The 20,133-nt window shown below is 33.6% G+C and overlaps 1 protein-coding gene across 3 annotated transcripts; it reads left to right on the top strand.

The window, feature by feature from the left end:
• LOC109849142 (rhodanese-like/PpiC domain-containing protein 12, chloroplastic) lies at nt 3,109-18,457 on the top strand. Of its 3 annotated transcripts, XM_020418952.1 has the most exons (8): nt 3,117-3,370; nt 3,455-3,571; nt 9,344-9,435; nt 10,802-10,902; nt 10,987-11,097; nt 12,092-12,200; nt 12,400-12,450; nt 18,134-18,457. In XM_020418952.1, the coding sequence occupies exons 1-8, from the start codon at nt 3,169-3,171 to the stop codon at nt 18,212-18,214; spliced, it is 864 nt and encodes a 287-aa protein (XP_020274541.1). In that variant the 5' UTR covers nt 3,117-3,168; the 3' UTR covers nt 18,215-18,457. The 3 variants fall into 3 exon arrangements, with proteins under 3 accessions (XP_020274543.1, XP_020274542.1, XP_020274541.1); XM_020418953.1 differs by lacking the exon at nt 12,400-12,450 and having other exon boundaries at nt 3,116-3,370; XM_020418954.1 differs by lacking the exons at nt 12,092-12,200; nt 12,400-12,450; nt 18,134-18,457 and adding an exon at nt 11,877-12,085 and having other exon boundaries at nt 3,109-3,370.

Consider the following 20,133-nt stretch of genomic DNA (forward strand, 5'->3'; position numbering starts at 1 on the left):
TTTTCGTATTTATTCTAGGCAAACAACGTGTTGGAGGATGGATGGAATAGAGCTTCAACGATCATATCCAAAGGAGGTTGGCGGAATGTCGGTGAAGCCTTGCTATTCAAAGTTCAAGATCCAAGTTAAAGCTTCATCCGCAAGATTACCAAGATAGAGCTTCGTTGAAGATCAAGATTGCTTGGGTAATTTAGTTTAGGAATTTATATTATGTGTGTTAGTACTTTAAGCTCAATCATATACACACATACACGTTTTGGTTTTTGTATATATATAGTTATATATATACATATATGTTTTGGTTTGATAGTTTTCAAGTTTTACTATGAAACAAATGAATAGAATTGGAAAATACTATTTTGTTTCATGTTTATATGCCTATATATGATTTCACCTTTAACAAGCTTATATTTAATGAAATCATATTTAGTGTTTTGAATATATTGCATAGAATATGCAAATTTATGAAAATATTGTATTTCTAGATTATAGACTTCATAACAACATGTTATATCTTTTATCAAGTCTATACAATCATTTCATAAGGTTTCAAAATGTTGTTTAAGTCAAAATATCAAAATATCAATTTTCAGGTTTTCATGTTTTGGACTATTTTGTAAAATGATGATATTTTTCATTTGGGAAGTCCTTTTTCGAAACCAGTCATTGTAGCATGTTTATTATCATGTCTACAATCATTCCCCAAAGTTTTACATTTTTTGGAATTTATTTGATATTTTTAAACAGGGTTTTAAAATCAGCTCTAAAACCGATTTTTTCTGGAATGTCAGTTTTCGGTCGACCGGTACGGTCGACCGGTCAATTGACCATTCGTCAGTATTTTTCCAGAGAGTCGTCGGTCGACCGGTCCAGTCGATTTTTCTGGGGGCCTTTTGTCATTTGTTTTGGGGTTTTTGCTGAGATTTCTAGTGGGTATATATACCCCATTGCTGATGTCTTTTCAAATTGATTAAGAGAGTTTAAAAACAAGTTTAAGAAAGTTTTAATCAAGGGTTTATGTTTGGTTTGGGTTTTGGCTGATGTCTTGGGTTGTTATAAATACCCCATTGCATTTACCTCTCCCATCTAACAAGAACAATAAGAGAAAAGTTTTTAAGAAGTTTACAAGTTTTGTTCAAGGGTTTATGTTTGGTTTAAGTGTGTTTATAAGCTTTTAAGCATTTGAGTGTTTTGGTTTTGTGAATCACTTCCACAAGAGCTTGAGGAGATCATCTATTGGTGTTTGAGCATCCAACTCTTCTCCTTCCACTCTTGATCTATTGAGAAGTTTTCTAAACTCAATCTAGCTTCATATTTTATATTGTTTGATTATCTTTTTATTAAGCTAGTGTTCATATTGAGTTTAGTTGATTTTATTATCTCTTTGTTCACACACAACCTATTGAGCTTATTGTATTTACATTCATAATATAATTTTGGGTTGTGAGATTAGTGACTTAGAGTTGTGCTTAATTGAGTTCTCACCTTGTTTAGAGAACAAATCATTTGATTTATATTGTGCTTATTGTGAGGATTCACTTGTAATACACTTGTACACCGAGAGAAGTGTGTGGTGAGAGACGGGGTCAAATCCAAGAGGAGTGGCGTCGGTTGACGTGCCTAGGGAGAGGTTGTAATCGAGCACTTGAGGAGGAGGACACGGGCTAGGACCAACACTTAGTGTGTGAGGTGTGATTACATAGTGATTGTATTGTGAGGTGTAAACGTTGTTCGGGTGAACGTAGAAAACCCGGTTGTGATAGTGGAGATCTCATCGAGGTGAGGAGCGGGGACGTAGGTCGTGGGGACCGAACCTCGTAAACATATCGTTTTGTTTGTGATTGCATTGGCGTTCTTATTCTTGTTTTCATATCTTATCCTTACATATATCATATTGTATATCTTCTTGGTAGGATATATTATCTTGTGTTAGTTTATATATCCTTGCATATATATTTCATCATATAGGATATATCTTATTGTTTACATTGCTTATCCTAGCTTACAAATATTATTGTATTTCATACTTGCTAGGATAACTTATTAATTAGTTTTAATTGGCATTTAATCGGATTAGATTAGCATAAGACCCTAATTACCCCCCCTCTAGGGTCTAACATGGTTTCATCTGCAATTGATTTTATCAAAGATAGAACTACTATTTTAAGAGTATGATTCTTTGATTCTTTGCCTTCTCAAAAATTCTTGCTCTATACTATCTTCGCAATTTTTAAGAATCTTGCAGTTTACTTTGATTCGATGAATTTCATAAACATGTAATCAGAAAATCTCACGCTCGTAATAGGTATAAGTAGCTTACCGCTAGAAAGAAATTTAAAACCATTAAAGCTCAAAATATCCAATGATAAAGAGAGATACTTATAGTATCTCTATTGTTTATTGCATGACTATCAATTGTTTTGAGAAGATAGAAATAAGTAGGATTAAAGAAAAAAAATGCAATTTCATTATTCAATCCTTTTGAATTTTTAAATTCTATCCATATTTTTGATACATGGTTTAAATTAAAGAAATCTTAATAAAATGAATCAATAATAAAATAATAAATTTAAAAAATTACCACATGCATTGCACGTGCAATCAAACTAGTTATCATAATATTCTAACAAACCACGATGTACATGGAAGGCCGTGAGGTTATGCACCCCCTCAAAAAAATTGCAAAAATGTTATAATTTATCTACAACTTATTTTGTGTCCCTATATTGGGAACAATTACAAAAAGCTGTTGTTGAAACTTAGTAGCATTTTATAAATTGTTTTATGAAAATAAAACGATCAACAAATTGATATGATGATCATGATAAAAAATATTATGTGCTGAGATCCTCATGATTGTACTATAGATAAGTTTTCATACTAATAAAATTTATATTATTTAAACTATAATCTTATATATGTATACTTCTGTAAGTGCCATGATGAGAAAAAATTTCTGGAACCGTCTTTGATTCCAATTAAAAAATCTTTCAAAGTTGAAGGAAGATTGAAAGATAAGGCAACTGTGTATAATTTGAAGGGTAAAATAAAAAGTAGCAATAGCTTAAATAAATGGTATAATTACAAAACAACCCCCTATCAATTTTATTTGATATTTCACGATATCGCCGCTAGCAAAATCTTCTTCGCCAATTTACCCTCAAAAGGATGCTGAGGACGTCTTCGCTCTCGTATCCTGTAACCTTCTTCTCAAATCTAAGGCTCCCAGTTCTTTCTTCCTTCAGATCTCCATTCCCTTCTTTTCCCCCAAAATTAGTGTCCACGCCTATCTCAGCCCCACAAACTCCCCCTTTCTGCCAGCGGACCCCATCATCTATGGTGGGCAGCAACCCAAGGCCGCAGGGAAAAGGTTTGGTCATTTCACCACAAACCCATGACTAATTTTGCTTGATTTTGTAAATTTTGAAATGGGTTTTTGTTTGTTTATTTGTAGTTATGTTTAGTTCTGGGAGGAGTGATGGAGGGAATAAGGAGATTTTGGTGCAGCATTTGCTTGTTGGGCAGGATGATGTAAAGATGCTGACAGAGTTGCAGAAGAGGATTTCAGAAGGTTTTGATTTTTGATGGTTTTCTTCCTTTATGATTTTATTTTCTTGAATTCAGCCTAGTTAAATTTAGGTGTTGAAAGTGTTTTGTAGATAAATAAAGTAGCTTTAGGGTTTTGTTATAAGGTTAAAGAAATTAGGGTTAAACTTTAACATGGTAATTATTATCCTAGAAAAATTAGCGGGGGAACATTCCTAGGGTGAACAATTTTTCAAAATAAACTCATTTAAATTTTTTATTAAAAAAACAGACCCACTCCCATTTTATTTCCAGAAACCGACCCATTTCGTGGTAACGTCAGCAGCGTGGCCACGAAATGGGTCGGGTTTTTTTAATCTCACCTCTAAATAGCCAGGGTTGCTAATCCCGATTATTTTGCACGTCCTGATTAATATACAGGCTAAATTGGTCGGGGTTGGTAACCCCGACTAATTTAGCACGCTGTCTAATTGGTCGGTGTTGGAAACCCCGACCAAGTCGAAAGCATGCTATCTAAATGGTCGGGGTTCCCAATCCCGGCCATTAGCAGAGACTTCTGATCCAGTCGCCGAGTAGAGCTAAAAACGGCTAAGGGACAATAGTTAGGGTTGTGAACCCCGACTATTTATTACCTGGGTCCGCCCCCTATATAAAGGCGACGACTTCATCTCCCAAGCCCCTTATTCGTTTCTAGCCGCCGCTCTCCTCTCATTTTCGTCGTTGTCCTCCTCCCAAACTCTGTTTGAGCCATCGATCTCAGATTTTAACCTCAATTTTCGTTTGAATTTCATAGTGAAAGATCTACCAGGTAATTTCTCTATATTCTCTCCTATTTTAACATGTAGAAAATCTAGGGGTTTTTTTCTCAAAAACGAATTTCTAGGATTTGAACTCTATTTGTAGTGGTTTATTTAGAAAAATTATTCTTGTTGTAGTTGAAATTAAACATTTGGGGCATAGAATACTCAATTTTAGGGTTTTGAATTTGGGGGTCAATTTTAGTGTTTAGGATTTAGTGGTTTACGGTTGTAATTGGGGTTTAAGGTTGTAATTTGGGTTTAGGGTTGTAATTGATAATATTTTTTAAATATTTTGTATTTAAATGATATAATTTTGTTTTCATAGGTTGAACAATATGATTTTTATTGCTTGCTCTTATGATGGAACGATTAATTATGGAATGAATAATATGCCAATATATGTCGGAGGGGTAGCAATCCCGTTAATGATATCAGAATCATATAGTTACATTAACTTGATTAATGAATTGCATCGAGTTACGACAATTGACCCACGAGAGTATCGACTAAAAATAATATGCAATTGGGCGATAACTTATGATAGAACATCCGCAGTTAAGATCTCAAACGATCATTCACTGAGTATTTTGTTTAAGTCATAACCAACGATAGAATTGTTTATTGAAACGGTGCCACATGGTACGGGCCAAATATTCAACCATCCAGGAGAATTCTCACGCATGTTAGATTTGAGAGTTGAGTCTGAAGGCTTTCTTTTTTCTTCGAGTGGAATGGAGCGGACTCAACTTCAATATCACAGTGGTGCACCTTCATATGAAGAGGATGAAAGAAGCGACGCCTCTGATGGTGAAGATGAAGATAGTGCACCAATTGACACCATGTAATTTGTAGGTAAAGATGAGGAAGAGAATCCGGATTGGCCAGATGAAGCTTATGTTAATAATGAATATGTTGAGTACAAAGAACTAGCCCCCGACGAGTTTGAGGATGATGAGTCAGTTTGTTCTTCCACAGTACATGATATGCGCATTGGCGAAAGTTCATCTAATAGAGGAGATGATGAGGAGGTCCCTTTCAGAGTTGGTGAATTATTCAAGACTAAAGACCAATTAGTTAATGCTATTCGTGATTACTCAAACAAAAAGTTAGTCAAATTTAAACAAATTAAAAGTAATCGCACAAGTTATGAGGCAATTTGTTTTATGAATACACAAAAGCAAGGTCGGGCAGAGGGGAATGAATCTAATTACACATGTCCTTGGAAGTTATATGCATTTGCCGGAAAGAAACATAATGAGTATTTTAGGATCACAAAATACTACAGTGTTCACACATGTAACAATCTAATGTTCGAGAGAGATCACAGTGGTGCATCTGCCTCTTACATAGCTCGGTTGATTATGCCAAAATTAAAGAAAAAGCTTGAACTAAAGCCCGATGATATAATTGATAGTGTTCACAGCCGGTTCGAATCGACGAGGATGTCATGCACTCCCAACTTCACACACAACCGGACGAGGATCTCATCCGAGCTCACATCGAGATGAACGGGGAAGGGGGAGAGGAAGAAGAGGGAGAGGGAGAGGAAGAGGGAGAGGAAAAGGAGTTGTAAATATTTGTTAAGTTTCGATATACTTGATAGGATTTTTTGCGTTTGAAACTGAATATTATAAGTTTCGATATACTTGATAGGATTTTTTGCGTTTGAAACTGAATATTATGTATCCGATTGAGTATTGATTATTAGTATGTGAATTGCATGGTATGTATGCGTTTGAAACTGAATATTATGTATCCGATTGAGTATTGATTATTAGTATGTGAATTGCATGGTATGTATTCGATTGAATATGAATTTTTAGTAAGTGAAATGAATGTTTGCGATTATGGATTGGTATGTGTTATATTTGTGATTGTGATTGTATTGTAGATTGATAAATGTGTACCATTAGTTGGTGGATTGATATGTACTAACAGAAGTTTGATTTTCCATCTGAAAGTGGGGAGGAAGAGCTCTGTAAAATGGTCGGGGTTAGGAACCCCAACCATTTTGTGCACCTACAAGAAATGGTCGGGTTCCCAAACTCGACCATTTTGCCTTAGCCAACTTTTGCTTCAAAAGTCTATGCTAAATGGTCGGGTTTGGGAACGCCGACCATTTCGATAGCGGGCTTTCGAATTGGTCGGGTTCCTAACCCCGACTAATTTAGCATGTATATTAAGCAGGACGTGTAAAATAGTCGGGGTTGCCAACCCCGACTATTTAGAGACGAGATTAAAAAAACCGACTCACTTTATGGTCACGTTGCTGACGTGACCATGAAATGGGTCGGTTTCTGGAAATAAAATGGGAGTGTCTGTTTTTTTAATAAAAAGTTTAAATGAGTTTATTTTTGAAAAATTGTTCTTCCTTCGGTTGGTATTGAAAGTATAAAACTTAACATCAAACGGATCTCTTCTACTCTCAACCCACAATATTCAAAAAAAATTACAAAAACACTCTCAAAATTCATAACATACAAATAACACTAAAATTTCAACTTTTCTAAATAGGCCTCTAAAATTTTGGGATTTGTAGATAACACTCCAAAACTTTCAAAAATTGCAAAAAACCTTAAAATTAAAAAAAAGCCTAAAATTTTCGAACCAAATACAGTATGAAGAAATTTTGAGAACTGCAAACAGTTTCGTAAAAATTTTAAAAATTTGCAGAAAACACCCTAAAACTTTCAAAATCCTAAAAAACACCCTCAAAGTTCAAAACTTACAGAGAAACCTGAAATTTTCAAACCTAATATAGTGAATTGAAAATTAGGTTTACGAACAGCCCCTTGACAATTTTGGAAATTAGAAAAAACCTAAAACTTTCAAAAATTACAAAAGACACCTTCTAAATCTGAAATTTACAAAAAAACACCGTCAGAATTTCAAACCTACAGCCAGTATGTTGTAACCAATGAATTACAAGCATCCCCCTAAAACATTGAGTTTACATAAATCACCCTAAAAGTTTCAAATATTGCTAAAAACACTCTCAAAATTTTAAATTGCAAAAAAAACCACTATGTAATTTTTTATCTTTTCAAGTTGTGTCCTGTAAATTTCAAAAAAATTTAAAGGTGTTTTTTATAATTTTTGAAAGTTTTATGTTGCTTTTTCGCAAAATCTAAAACTTTCAAAGGGCTGTTTGTAATCCTGGATTTTCAATTTACTATTTGTTGGTTAAAAATTTTCAAGGAGTTTCTAGAAAATTTTGTATGTTAGGATCTTGTTGCAACTTTTGAAAGTTTTAGGGTGTTTTTTGCAAATAAAAAATTTATAGGGGCCATTTGAAAATCTTAGATTTTTAATTTTTGATTGATGATGGTGTTTTTTCTAAGTTTTAAAGTTTTAAGGTTTTTTATGTAAATTCTAAAATTTTTAGGGTCATTTTGTAATTCAAAGATTTTCAATGCACTACTTGTAGGTTTGAAATATTCATAGAGTTTTTTGTAAAGTTTGAATTTTTGAGGGTGTTTATTGTAGCTTTGAAAGTTTAGGGTGCTTTCTACAAATTCTAAAATTTTAGGGTGTTATTTGTAATTCATAGATTTTCAATGTTTAGTTTTAGGTTTGAAACTTTCAAGCTTTTTTTTAAGTTTTAAAATCTTTAGGGTGTTTTTGCCAAATTTTAAAAGTTTTAAGGTGTTTTGTACAAATTTAAAACTTTTTAGGTGGCTGTTTGTAATTCTTAGATTTTTAGTTTATTTTTTTAGTTTGGAAAAAATATTTTTCTTGTAAATTTATAATTTTTATGGTGTTTTTTGCAAGTTTTAAAAGTTTTAGTGTGTTCTCGTCAAATTTCAAAACTTTTGGGGCTATTTCAGTTTGTAATTTTCAGTTTGTAATTTTTAAGGGAAACTAGGTGAGAGAATGGAAGGGAAGGGAAGGGAAGTGAGTTCTCTTCCCCTTGGTTACACCCTATTTTGGGGGGTAACAAATTTTATACTATTAGGGGGTGAACCAAGGGGAACTAGGGTGAATAACTTCACCTCCTAAATGTTCCCAAACAAGGTGAATGGTTCCCCTAACTTTCCTTCACCCTTATTCCCCTCAATCCAAACAAGTCCTAAGTTTCATTGTAATGTTTTAGATTTGAAATTTTCAGTTTGATTTTTTAATTTGATTTTTGAGGGTGTTTTTTGTAATTTTTAAATTTTCAAGGTGTTTTCTATGATCTCAAAAATTTAGGGGGCTTCTTGTAAGGTTTGAAATTTTTCAATGTTGTTTGTATGTTTTGAATTTTTAGGGTGTTTTTACAATTTTTGAAAATTTTGAGGGTTTTTTTGTAGTTTTGGAATTGTTGGGATTTGTTTGTAATATTCTATTTTATGGGGGGATATTTATAATTTTTTTACTTTGTGGGTTTTTTGGTAAGTTTTGAAATTTTTTTTGGGGTTATTTATAATTGCACATGGTTAAATGAACGAAGCCTAAACTTTCTTTTTATCATACCCATTTAGTTGGTTAAAGTTTATCCTCATATGTTGTTAAACTTTATATGAGGATAAACTTTTAACCTTGGTAAAATTTTAACATGATAACAAACATGGTTATAAGTTAAGAGAAAGTTTACTAGGATACACTTTAACCCCCTTTACCCTTGTACCAAACAAGCCCTTAATTTCAGCAAACTGTAACCTTATGCAATTAACTTTGGATAGGGTAGAGTCTTCTAAACCGCGGATAGGACTAGGTTAATATGTTAATTTAACAGGCAGCTTAAAGAGGATCCATTTTGTGAATAATCGAACTAGTGACTCGACAAAAAAAATATCTAAATTATACAAAATTTTACAGACATGCCCATGAAAATGTTTGCATTCAGAACCTTTTTTTTCCTTTCCTCAGCCAACTTTCTTCATTCATTTACCTTTTTAAAGTGTTCTTCCATTGATCTAAGTGTGTTTCTTAATTAGTATAGTAGGGTTGTTGCTATTTTAATGTATATAGGGTACCTTTTAAAGTTTACCAATGACTTTATTTCATTATTTTAGGAGTTGATTTAAGTGACTTGGCTGTGGAATACTCTATATGTCCATCAAAAGAGAATGGTGGGATGCTTGGGTGGGTTCGGAAAGGGCAAATGGTATGCACATGTTAGCTATCATTGACTTCCATATCCCTTAGCATAAAACTGGATTAATATATCATATGTGTTTCTATTAATAATGTCCCTAGCTGTATGACTATATCTCTAGGCATAAAACTGGATTACTATATCATGTGTGTTTCAATTAGTAATGTCTTTAACTGTGTGATTCTCTTTTCATGATTATCTACTGTCCGTATAGATCTGGATCTAGGGTGCATCTTGGTCCTGTTCTTCCTTTATAAAGATATTTGTGCTCATGCTTTCTCTTGTGTTAATTATGAAGATATGTTCTTATGACCCTCAATTTGGTCAATAAAAGCAATAGTAATGTCAATTTCAATGCATATGGGAACTTGCAACTCCTAGTTCACTTTTTTTGTCAAAATTTATGTCTATGGATTGCTATAGGTAATATTGCAATGGTCTGCTATAGAGATGATAACAAAGGACAGGACATGGTAAACAGTGAGGTAATATGGAGAACCAGCAAAAAGCGTTTGTCCGGAAACTATTATGTTTTCAGATAATTAAAATATGTCCAACATTGTGACTAGGTCAGGCATTCTGCAGTTCTTTCTATATATCTGAAATTGTGAACCTATCATTCATGAACTAGATCATAATTTCAGAGTCCTTTTTATATTGAATGTCTTTGATAGTTTGGGATACATTGTAAATTCCCATATGTCATAGGTGTACCATTAAAATACCTATAATATATCTGCGTATACAAATATTGGTATATATCAGATGTGGATACATTCCTTTGTCGAAGTTGTATGAAACAGGATATGGTAGTAATGCGAATACGTCCTGAGCTATGAAGCATGGACACTTCTGTATACATATAGTACACTACTTAATTTGGATATTTGTGAGAAACATGTCGTAGACATTTGAGCTTTGTTGGAAAATTGTGTCTCATAACTTGTTGGCTTCTAAAAAGTTCTTAAAAACACGCGTTCGTGACATGAACATGTGAGGTGCTTCATAGACTTGCATTAGGGAGATACTGGATGGATCTTTTACAATTTTGTTTTCTTTTACTTTAGTTACTCTAATTATAATGTATGAATAATAAATCAGGTTTACGCAATGCCTCTAGGATATAATCATTCCTGCATCAAAATTTTTGGAGTTTCCCTACCAAGTTCCTCTTGATATTCATATGATGCTTCACAACCTTTGCCTCTTTGTTTTCTAAATGATCTACTGTACATGGGAAAACTTGCACTGGTCTAAAAATCAAGGTAGTGATGCACTCGTCTAAAATGATGCCCTCGTCTAATAATCAAGGTAATGATGCACTGGTCTAAAAATCTAAGAAGTCTAAATCCTTATCTTGGCGAAACCTAATCAGGTGCCAGAATTTGAGGAAGCTGCATTTAGCGCTCCTTTAAACAAAGTTGTGCGTTGTAAGACAAAATTTGGATGGCACCTCTTGCAAGTGCTTTCTGAAAGGTAAAGCTTTAAGATATTCTTTTTCAACAAAAAGACAATAATAAATGCCTAAAACTTTTTTTTTGTTTTGTTTCATGATGCTAGGGAGGAGTCTAAACTTGAAGATATTGCACCAGAAGAACTGCATTCGAAAATGCAAGATCCTATCTTCATTGAGGAAGCTCAGTTGATAGATGTCCGGGAACCTGAGGAAGTGTATGTACTACTACTATCACTTCTTGTCTTCATACATACATGCACAAGAAAAACTATTTATTATGAAATAACAGCTTGGTAGCCATATTGTTGACTTAGTTCCATATAAAGCTTCCCTCAGTCCGTCTTCCCTATGTTTGTTTTATTTTTTACAATATGGAAGCTCAATAATTGCTGCACTCATCTTAGCATTCTATATCTGATTTCAGCTAGTATCTTCTGTTCTTATTAATAACTTATTAAGGCATCAACGTCAATTGATTATACGAAGATCACCTGAACCTAGATAGTTTTGGAATAAAGATACAGTGTTAGAGAACGTTTTAGTTTCTCATAATGCACTCTTTCTCTTCCCATTGTGAAAACCAGCCGAGCTGAGAAAAACTGTTATCATGTTTTCTCATTTTTTTCATTTTTTGAAAATTAAAATTCTTTCTCTCTCCTTTTGGCTTAGCAATATTGTAAAAAACTCATGTGATACGGACCAATTAGGGGAATATCATATGTTTAGTAGCATCACAAAAAACCCTATGAAAGTCCTTTGTCAGCCTCTACCATTTTTAACTTATCTTCGTAATGTTTGTTACCTTTTTCTCTTCTTCGTAGAGACTGTGTACCACGTATATAACTTTATTGTTGAATAGATGTAATGCTGCCAAAAAAATCATTCTGCAGGGAGAAAACCAACTTTAGCAGTATCTACTATGGTTGAGTATTATATTATGATCTTCACAAAAATATTATTGACAATGTTAGATTGTTTGCGAATGGCTTTGTAGGTATCTTTCTTCAGTTAATTGTCAGTTGAAAGCCAAGATTATCTTTCTGATGAAGCTAAATCACCATTTCAACAGGACTTGGTCACTCTTATATGTTCATTTCTACATTGCATTGTTTTGCCTCTACTTTTGTCTTGCATTTCTTTTTTCGCTATTTACCCTCCATCTTTATTTTAGTAAATGTTGACAAAATTTGCTCTTTGTGTGCATCGTAGAGCTCAAGCTTCATTGCCAGGATTTAAGGTTCTTCCTCTCCGTCAATTTGGAACATGGGGATCAGTGATATCAGATGAGTTTGATCCTGAAAAGGATACCTATGTACTGGTAATGGACCATTATCATTCACAAATTCCATTCTTGTCCCTTTCCCTTTGTTGTTCATTCCTCTTTAGCTGTTATCTTCTTAGCAGTCAATTAACAAAGTGTTAAAAATAAAAGAAAATTCAACATGATAAGTTTGGTAGCATACTTTACTGAATGATCCTTTAACGCATATTTACGCTGTTTATTACCAATGTCTCAGTGCCACCATGGTGTAAGATCACTACAGGTAGCAAAATGGTTGCAATCTCAGGTATTTTTTCATCCAAAGCTATTTAACGATACCATTTGAAGGATAAATTGCTGATAACTCCTCTTATTTACTCCATTGGCATGCTTCAACTCAACTTTGGCAATTTGACAAATTGAGTGTTGGTAGGTGCTAATAAACTAGTCAAGTAGTGATAAACGTTATTGAAGGTATATATGAGGGAGTTATCTGTCCAAATGCAACAGTAAATTGCAGATACCCTCATCTCTATCTTTAATAGTACTTATCATTCTTCAACTTAATTTATCAGCACTTATCAAACTTGTCACCCTTATGTTTGGCATTTTGAGAAGGGTGAATTTCATATAAACCAACCCCCCCCCCCCCCCATGCTCTGATACCAATTGAAGGATCGCTACAATTGCACTCAAACACTAGAAGGGGGGTTGAATAGTGTTTATGAAATCTAATGCGGAAACTTTAAATTTCAATAAAATAATATCACAAAGAGTAAGAAAGATCAAACCAATGTGTAGACAATCACAGAAAATTGCATACGCAAACACAAGGATTTATACTGGTTCGGTCCTCCAGACCTACATCCAGTCCCCAAGCCTCGCTTGAGATTTCTCCACTATTTCCACTTGCAAAACCGCAAGCACTTGTAACCCGCAAGCAAACAGTACAACCTTGACAATCTTCAATTGCCAATGCCACAACAATTTCTTCTTTCAAGAGATTATCAAACTGAAACAAAATGGTACAACTCTTTCTCTTCCTATAAGCCTTGATGTGTAGATGTGAGTGACTTACAATAGGCTATAGGAATGGTTTTTGTTCTAGAGTAATGGAGTTTTAATCAAGAACAAAACTGAAAATAACACTCAGTTTTTCTCTTCAAAAATGGAGTTAAGAACTCAAGAAAAACTCAAGTTTATGGAAAGGAATCTTGTTGTTTTTCTTCAGAACTTAACACCTATTTATAGGCACAAGTTTAGTTCAAAATATTTCAAAAATAACTGCCAAAACGTTCATAAAACGTAGCACTGTCTGGTCGACCATATTGAGGCCTGGTCGACCAGACAGAGAAATTTTGGAATTTTCTGTCCAAGTCTGTAGCCTCTGGTCGACCAGGTCCATATCTGGTCGACCAGACAGAGATTTTTCAGACTCTCTGTTTCTGGTTGTTATATCTGGTCGACCAGACATTTCTTTGGTCGGCCAGAAACTATGTTATACATATTTTCAATAGTTTAAAATGTTATTCATATGTTGATTAAAATTAGGATTATACTTAGAATATTTTCTATGATCTTCTAAGTGAGTAGTGTGTGTTGTGTGTGTGATCAAGGCTTGTACAAAGATTCTAAAAGAAAAGACAAAATTACATCACTCTTGTAAAGTATATTTTCTTCTTGAAGCGCGAAGTGACTTGATTAACTTCATCTTTTTGATCTTTGAAATCTTGTCTTTGATATAGCCTTAATATCTTGATTGTTGCTTTGAGATGTATATCTTGAATCTGCAGTAAAATATGTTAGATAAACAATGATTTGTTATCATCAAAATACAAGAGATATTGTAACATCAACCATGTTCCCAACAATCTCCCCCTTTTTGATGATGACAAATAATATTGAAAAACTTTAATTAAACATACTTACTCCCCCTGCAACAATGCATACATGTTAATTTAACACACAAAAAGATAGCACTTATTAGTAATCCTAATATTGTATAACAATGCATACATGTCAATATTTCAATATTGCAATAGTTGTCAATATTTCAATATTCTAATATATCTCCCCCTTTGTCATTAACAAAAAGAAGAATAGAAAGGGAGATAATAATAAATAATGAAACAATTAATACATTTCTTCAATACAACCTAATATTTCTTCAACATGGCCTAAAACTTCAAATAAATCTTCAAGATTATGCACATAGTCCATTACATCTCCCATCCAAATAGGAAGACATAAGCTTGCAATGAAAATTAAGTTTTCTATGGGAGTCATATTGAATGTATTATGTTGTTTAAGAAGAAATATTTCTCTATTTATAACCATGGAAGTAGTTATTAGAGACTAACCATCAAGTAGTTATTTAAGAATTGGTTAGAAGAACTAAAATATGAGTTCAAAAATTTATGAAACATTTCTCTTATGTTAACCAAGATAAATAACAAGAATATTTGCTAAAAATAAAATTCATTAAGCAAAAGCAAACATACTTGTTCATTAATAACTAGCAAAAGCAAACATATCAAACATATTATTAATAAGAGTTTTAGAGTTCATACCGACCGTTCCAATTCCTACCACTTGACCCTTGTTGTTGTCACCGAAGGTAACAGTTCCTCCATCTTTAAATTGTATGGAAGAAAATAAGTCCTTGTTCCCGGTCATGTGCTTGGAACAGCCACTATCTAAAATCCATGTTTCCCTTTTATTAGGTACCTGCAAAATAAAAGAAATATGTTTTGGTACCCTTTAACTTTTGGGTCCATGAGATTAGCATTTAGGAAACCAAACCCAATAAGAATTTGGTTTACCTACATTGTATGAAAGATAGTTTTTAGAATCACAAATATCCTTTTTGTAATTTGATAAGTATATCTTTCTATCACTTAAACATGCATTTTTAGGAACCCAAATGTAGTTGGATTTTAAAATATTCTTACATGCAACTTTCTTCATATGCATTTTTCTATCATTATGTGAAAATACCTTAGAACTAGCATGCATAGATGTATCACTATGTGCATGATAATTACTTTTCACAAATTTAGAATATAAATAAGCATAATTTTTCTTTTGCATAGAAGAGTATGTTTTCTCATTACTGGAGTTAGAAACATATCCTAATCCTTGTTTACTCTTAGCAGGTAATTGATAAGAAAGTAGATTATCTAGATTCTCTTTTCCTTTGTTAAATTTACCTACATTCATTAATATAGTTTCATATTTGGTTTTAAGACTTTTAACATTATCATCCAAATTTGAAATACGAACTTTAAAGAAATCACATTCTTTTTTAAGAAGTTGATTGTGACTAGATAACTTGTAATTTTCAGAAAATAACTCTTTATTCTTCTCTTTAAGATCTTCTATTTGTGAAGCATAAGGAGAGACTAAAGTGTTATTCAAATTTTCATTTTCATTTTTTAATATTTTAAAAGAAGAATTTAGTTGCTTGTATTTCAAAAATAATTCGTTAAATGCGTCAAGTAACTCATCATGATTACTTACTTGATCATCATCAGATTCATTTGCCATAAAGCACATATTCGCTTGATGATCTTCTTTTTCCTCTTCTTCATCTGAAGATGACTGGTCACTATCATCCCATGTTATCGACAAAGCCTTCTTCTTTTTGTTCTTCACTTGTTCATTCTTGTTCTTTGTGAACCCGTTGAAATTGTTAGAAGACTTCGACTTTAACTTTTGTTGTAGGGGACAATCTTTCTTGTAGTGTCCTGGCTTATTACAACCAAAACAAGTGACTTTGTTAGTATCTTTGAATTTACTAGAAGAGAACTTACCTTTCTTCAAGAATTTTCTGAATTTGCGTGTGATTATTTCAAACTCTTCTTCGTCATCGGAATCCTCATCATCAGTAGATGCTTGGAAAGCAAGAACCTTCTTGTTCTTATCTTCATTATCCTTTTTCCGATCTTCAAGTTGCACCTCGTATGCCATCAAATTCCCTATCAAATTTTCTACTGTCAATGTGGAGAGGTCGTTGGCTTCCTCTATTGCGGTAGTCTTCTTTTCCCAATCCGAAGTAAGAGCCCGGAGGATTTTCCTAACCATCTCCACTTGTGTATAGTCCTTTCCTAACGCAATTAGGGAGTTGATGATGTCGGTGAACCTTGTGAACATTTCACCAATTGTCTCGTTGTCTTTCATCTTGAACATTTCAAACCTGTGCACTAAAACAGAAATTTTTGAGTCTTTAACCTTAGAAGTTCCTTCGTGGGTTACCTCAAGTGTGTGCCAGATTTGATGTGCAGTGTTGGAAGTAGACACGCGGTTGAATTCATTCTTATCCATTGCGCAAAACAATGCATTCATTGCCTTGGCGTCAAGATTCGCATTTGTCCTTTCCACCAATGTCCATTCAGAATATGGAGTAGTAGGCTTGTTGTAATCAGACTCCACTATGTTCCAGAGATCGAATCCTATCGATTGAAGGTAGATCTTCATCCTACACTTCCAGTAGTTGTAGTTGGAACCATCGAAAAGTGGTGGTCTTTGAGTAGAATGTCCTTCCTTGAACTGTGATGTAGATGGTGTAGCCATTGTTATCCTTGATCAACCCTCTCTGATACCAATTGAAGGATCGCTGCAATGGCATTCAAACACTAGAAGGGGGGGTTGAATAGTGTTTATGAAATCTAATGCGGAAACTTTAAATTTCAATAAAATAATATCACAAAGAGTAAGAAAGATCAAACCAATGTGTAGACAATCACAGAAAATTGCATACGCAAACACAAGGATTTATACTGGTTCGGTCCTCCAGACCTACATCCAGTCCCCAAGCCTCGCTTGAGATTTCTCCACTATTTCCACTTGCAAAACCGCAAGCACTTGCAACCCGCAAGCAAACAGTACAACCTTGACAATCTTCAATTGCCAATGCCACAACAATCTCTTCTTTCAAGAGATTATCAAACTGAAACAAAATGGTACAACTCTTTCTCTTCCTATAAGCCTTGATGTGTAGATGTGAGTGACTTACAATAGGCTATAGGAATGGTTTTTGTTCTAGAGTAATGGAGTTTTAATCAAGAACAAAACTGAAAATAACACTCAGTTTTTCTCTTCAAAAATGGAGTTAAGAACTCAAGAAAAACTCAAGTTTATGGAAAGGAATCTTATAATTTAATTTCAGAACTTAACACCTATTTATAGGCACAAGTTTAGTTCAAAATATTTCAAAAATAACTGCCAAAACGTTCATAAAACGTTCATGTTATTTTGAAAAAATGTCAGTTAGAAAGTCTGTATAGTCGACCAGATTGAGGCCTGGTCGACCAGACAGGCCGAGTCTGGAGCCTCTGGTCGACCAGGTCCATATCTGGTCGACCAGACAGAGATTTTTCTGAATCTCTGTTTCTGGTTCAGTTATATCTGATCGACCAGATATTTCTTTGGTCGGCCAGAAACTATGTTATACATAGTTTCAATAATTTAATAAGTTATTCATTTGTTGATTATACTTAGGATTATACTTAGAATATTTTCTATGATCTTCTAAGTGAGTAGTGTGTGTTGTGTGTGTGATCAAGGCTTGTACAAAGATTCTAAAAGAAAAGACAAAATTACATCACTCTTGTAAAGTATATTTTCTTCTTGAAGCGCGAAGTGACTTGATTAACTTTATCTTTTTGATCTTTGAAATCTTGTCTTTGATATAGCCTTAATATCTTGATTGTTGCTTTGAGATGTATATCTTGAATCTGCAGTAAAATATGTTAGATAAACAATGATTTGTTATCATCAAAATACAAGAGATATTGTAACATCAACCATGTTCCCAACACTACTAGATCAGGATCAGGTTATCTGCAATTTACCCTAAATTCAAATACATGTATTCTTTCATTCTAGAATATGCCATATTAATAACCGACTATGAGTGGTCACAAAATATTTTGGGGTTTCACTTTTCTTTTACGACATTTTGGCTATTGAGTTTGTTCTGATGTGTGCAGGGATTCAAGAAGGTGTTCAATGTGGCTGGAGGAATTCATGCGTATTCTGTCAATGTTGACCCTTCAGTTCCAACATACTAAGAAGGGGCAAATTCACAATAACCCTTATTCTTGTGTGCAAATAAAAGTCCCCCCTCTCCTTTTTTTTTTTGCCAGTAATGCCTGTGGCCTAAAGGGTTATTTCTGTTTGAGTTGGTAGTAAGAGGAGTTTCTTAGTTTTGAAGGAAAATTTGTTAGAAAATGTTGAGAAGTTTCAATATTTAACGATATGTTATATAATCATTGCTTGTGATATTTGTCTCATTAATGGATTCATTCTATTAATTTGAGGTTCAGGATTTGGATGATCTTTCTTTCTTCTTCAAGAATTGTGTTGCAGTGGAGAGACACCAGGGCTGAGAGTGAGAGAACACTCTTATCTGCATGAAATATGAGCACTGTGGTGAATTTCTTTAGCCTATTTTACCTCCAGACTTCAACTTTTTACTACTTTGATTCATTTCCCCTGATTTGTTTTACCCCTTCTTTTATCTTGAAGAGGAAATGAAAGAATTTTTACTAGTCATAGAGGTTGCATGTTTACCTTGTTTCCTATGCAAGTACTGGATATTTGGCTTACAACGTTGGTTATATGCATCAAATGTGATCTGTAAAAATCATGTTGATTTCAGTTGGGTTTTTTATATCAGTAAAATATTCTCAACAATGTGCAACCAAATGGGAACTTGTGAACTCTGTCCTTCATTCAAGCCCTCTTCAATATTCATTGCACTTGAGCAAGATGTTGAGCAACAGTTTTTCAAGACCCCTTACTTGCAACAAAGTATTTGGAGATGCACTCGACAAACTAAAACAAGTCCTCTAGGTTAAATAATCCTCAATTGTCCAAAATCACAATAAGCAACTACAGCTGAAGTACTCTATATTATCTACTTTGATGACAATTAACAATTGACACGTTTTAAAATATAATAACTAGAGCAACCATTCTATGATAGAATATTATTATTATAAACTGAATGAAAACAACATAAGAATATTAAATAAATAGTTAGATATTTTAAGAATACCAATGAATCTCTCAGTGTTATATTCACCAATGCTTTGCATATAAACAATGAGAATGAAATACAATTTTCTGTTAGTCTCTTTGAGCAACAACATAGATCAAAAGCTTAGCCCTCTCAAACCATGCAAAATCAAGCGCCAGGAACATAGCAGCAGCTAAAATAGCGAATTAGCTTTTTCCTTTTCTGCAAGAGAGAGAGAGAGATGATAAATCAGAGAACTAAAGTAGAACAATTTTGTTCTCTTGTATATTACAAAGCTGTGGTTATTTATAATTTCTAAATACATACTTCTTTTTCCAGTAACTGTTAATCTTTGATTTGAATCTGGACGACACAAGTTACATTTCACATGAACTATTGAACTAGTTAAATAATATATGTGGTTCTAATATGATTGCATAATGTCATGGTTTCTTAATTTTCTCTATTTAATAATGCACTTCTTATTGTCAGCCGCTCTTTGTTGACAAAGGACAGTTAGGCATCGAAAGTTGCCTTTTTTGAGAAAAATGGAAAAGGTGGTGGGTCCCACCGGGTCTCACTAATAAAATATTATTAGTGGCGGGTCTTACCAATAATATTTTATTAGTGCATAGTATTTTTCCAAACACTATAAATAGGGCCCTAAACTCTTAAGAAAATCTCATCCCAGAAACGACTCCTCTCATAGAAGAGTAAGAGAGAAAACACAGAGAGAGATTGTGAGAGTTCTTAGAGTGTATCTGATCAAGAGATGGTGTTCTCTTTGATCTATTCTTTTGGGATATAAAAGAATTTGGCATCGTCGTTGCACCGTGAAATAGCTCCGAAGGAGTGAACTACGTATATCTGTGAGTACTGTGATTGATTTTTGTACCTTTATTTTGTGTATTACGTCTCCGTTCGAGATGTTATTATTGGTGTGTACCCTAACAACTGGTATCAGAGTCT

Source organism: Asparagus officinalis, chromosome 7, assembly GCF_001876935.1.
Source record: "Asparagus officinalis chromosome 7, Aspof.V1, whole genome shotgun sequence".
Classification (NCBI taxonomy): Eukaryota; Viridiplantae; Streptophyta; class Magnoliopsida; order Asparagales; family Asparagaceae; genus Asparagus; species Asparagus officinalis.

Excerpts from the sequence above, each read along its gene's own strand:
- LOC109849142 (XM_020418952.1), top strand. The coding sequence starts at position 3,169 with ATGCTGAGGACGTCTTCGCTCTCGTATCCTGTAACCTTCTTCTCAAAT. Across the intron at positions 3,371-3,454 it reads CCCAAGGCCGCAGGGAAAAG|TTATGTTTAGTTCTGGGAGG; the intron begins GTTTGGTCATTT and ends GTTTATTTGTAG. Across the intron at positions 12,201-12,399 it reads AAAAGGATACCTATGTACTG|TGCCACCATGGTGTAAGATC; the intron begins GTAATGGACCAT and ends CCAATGTCTCAG.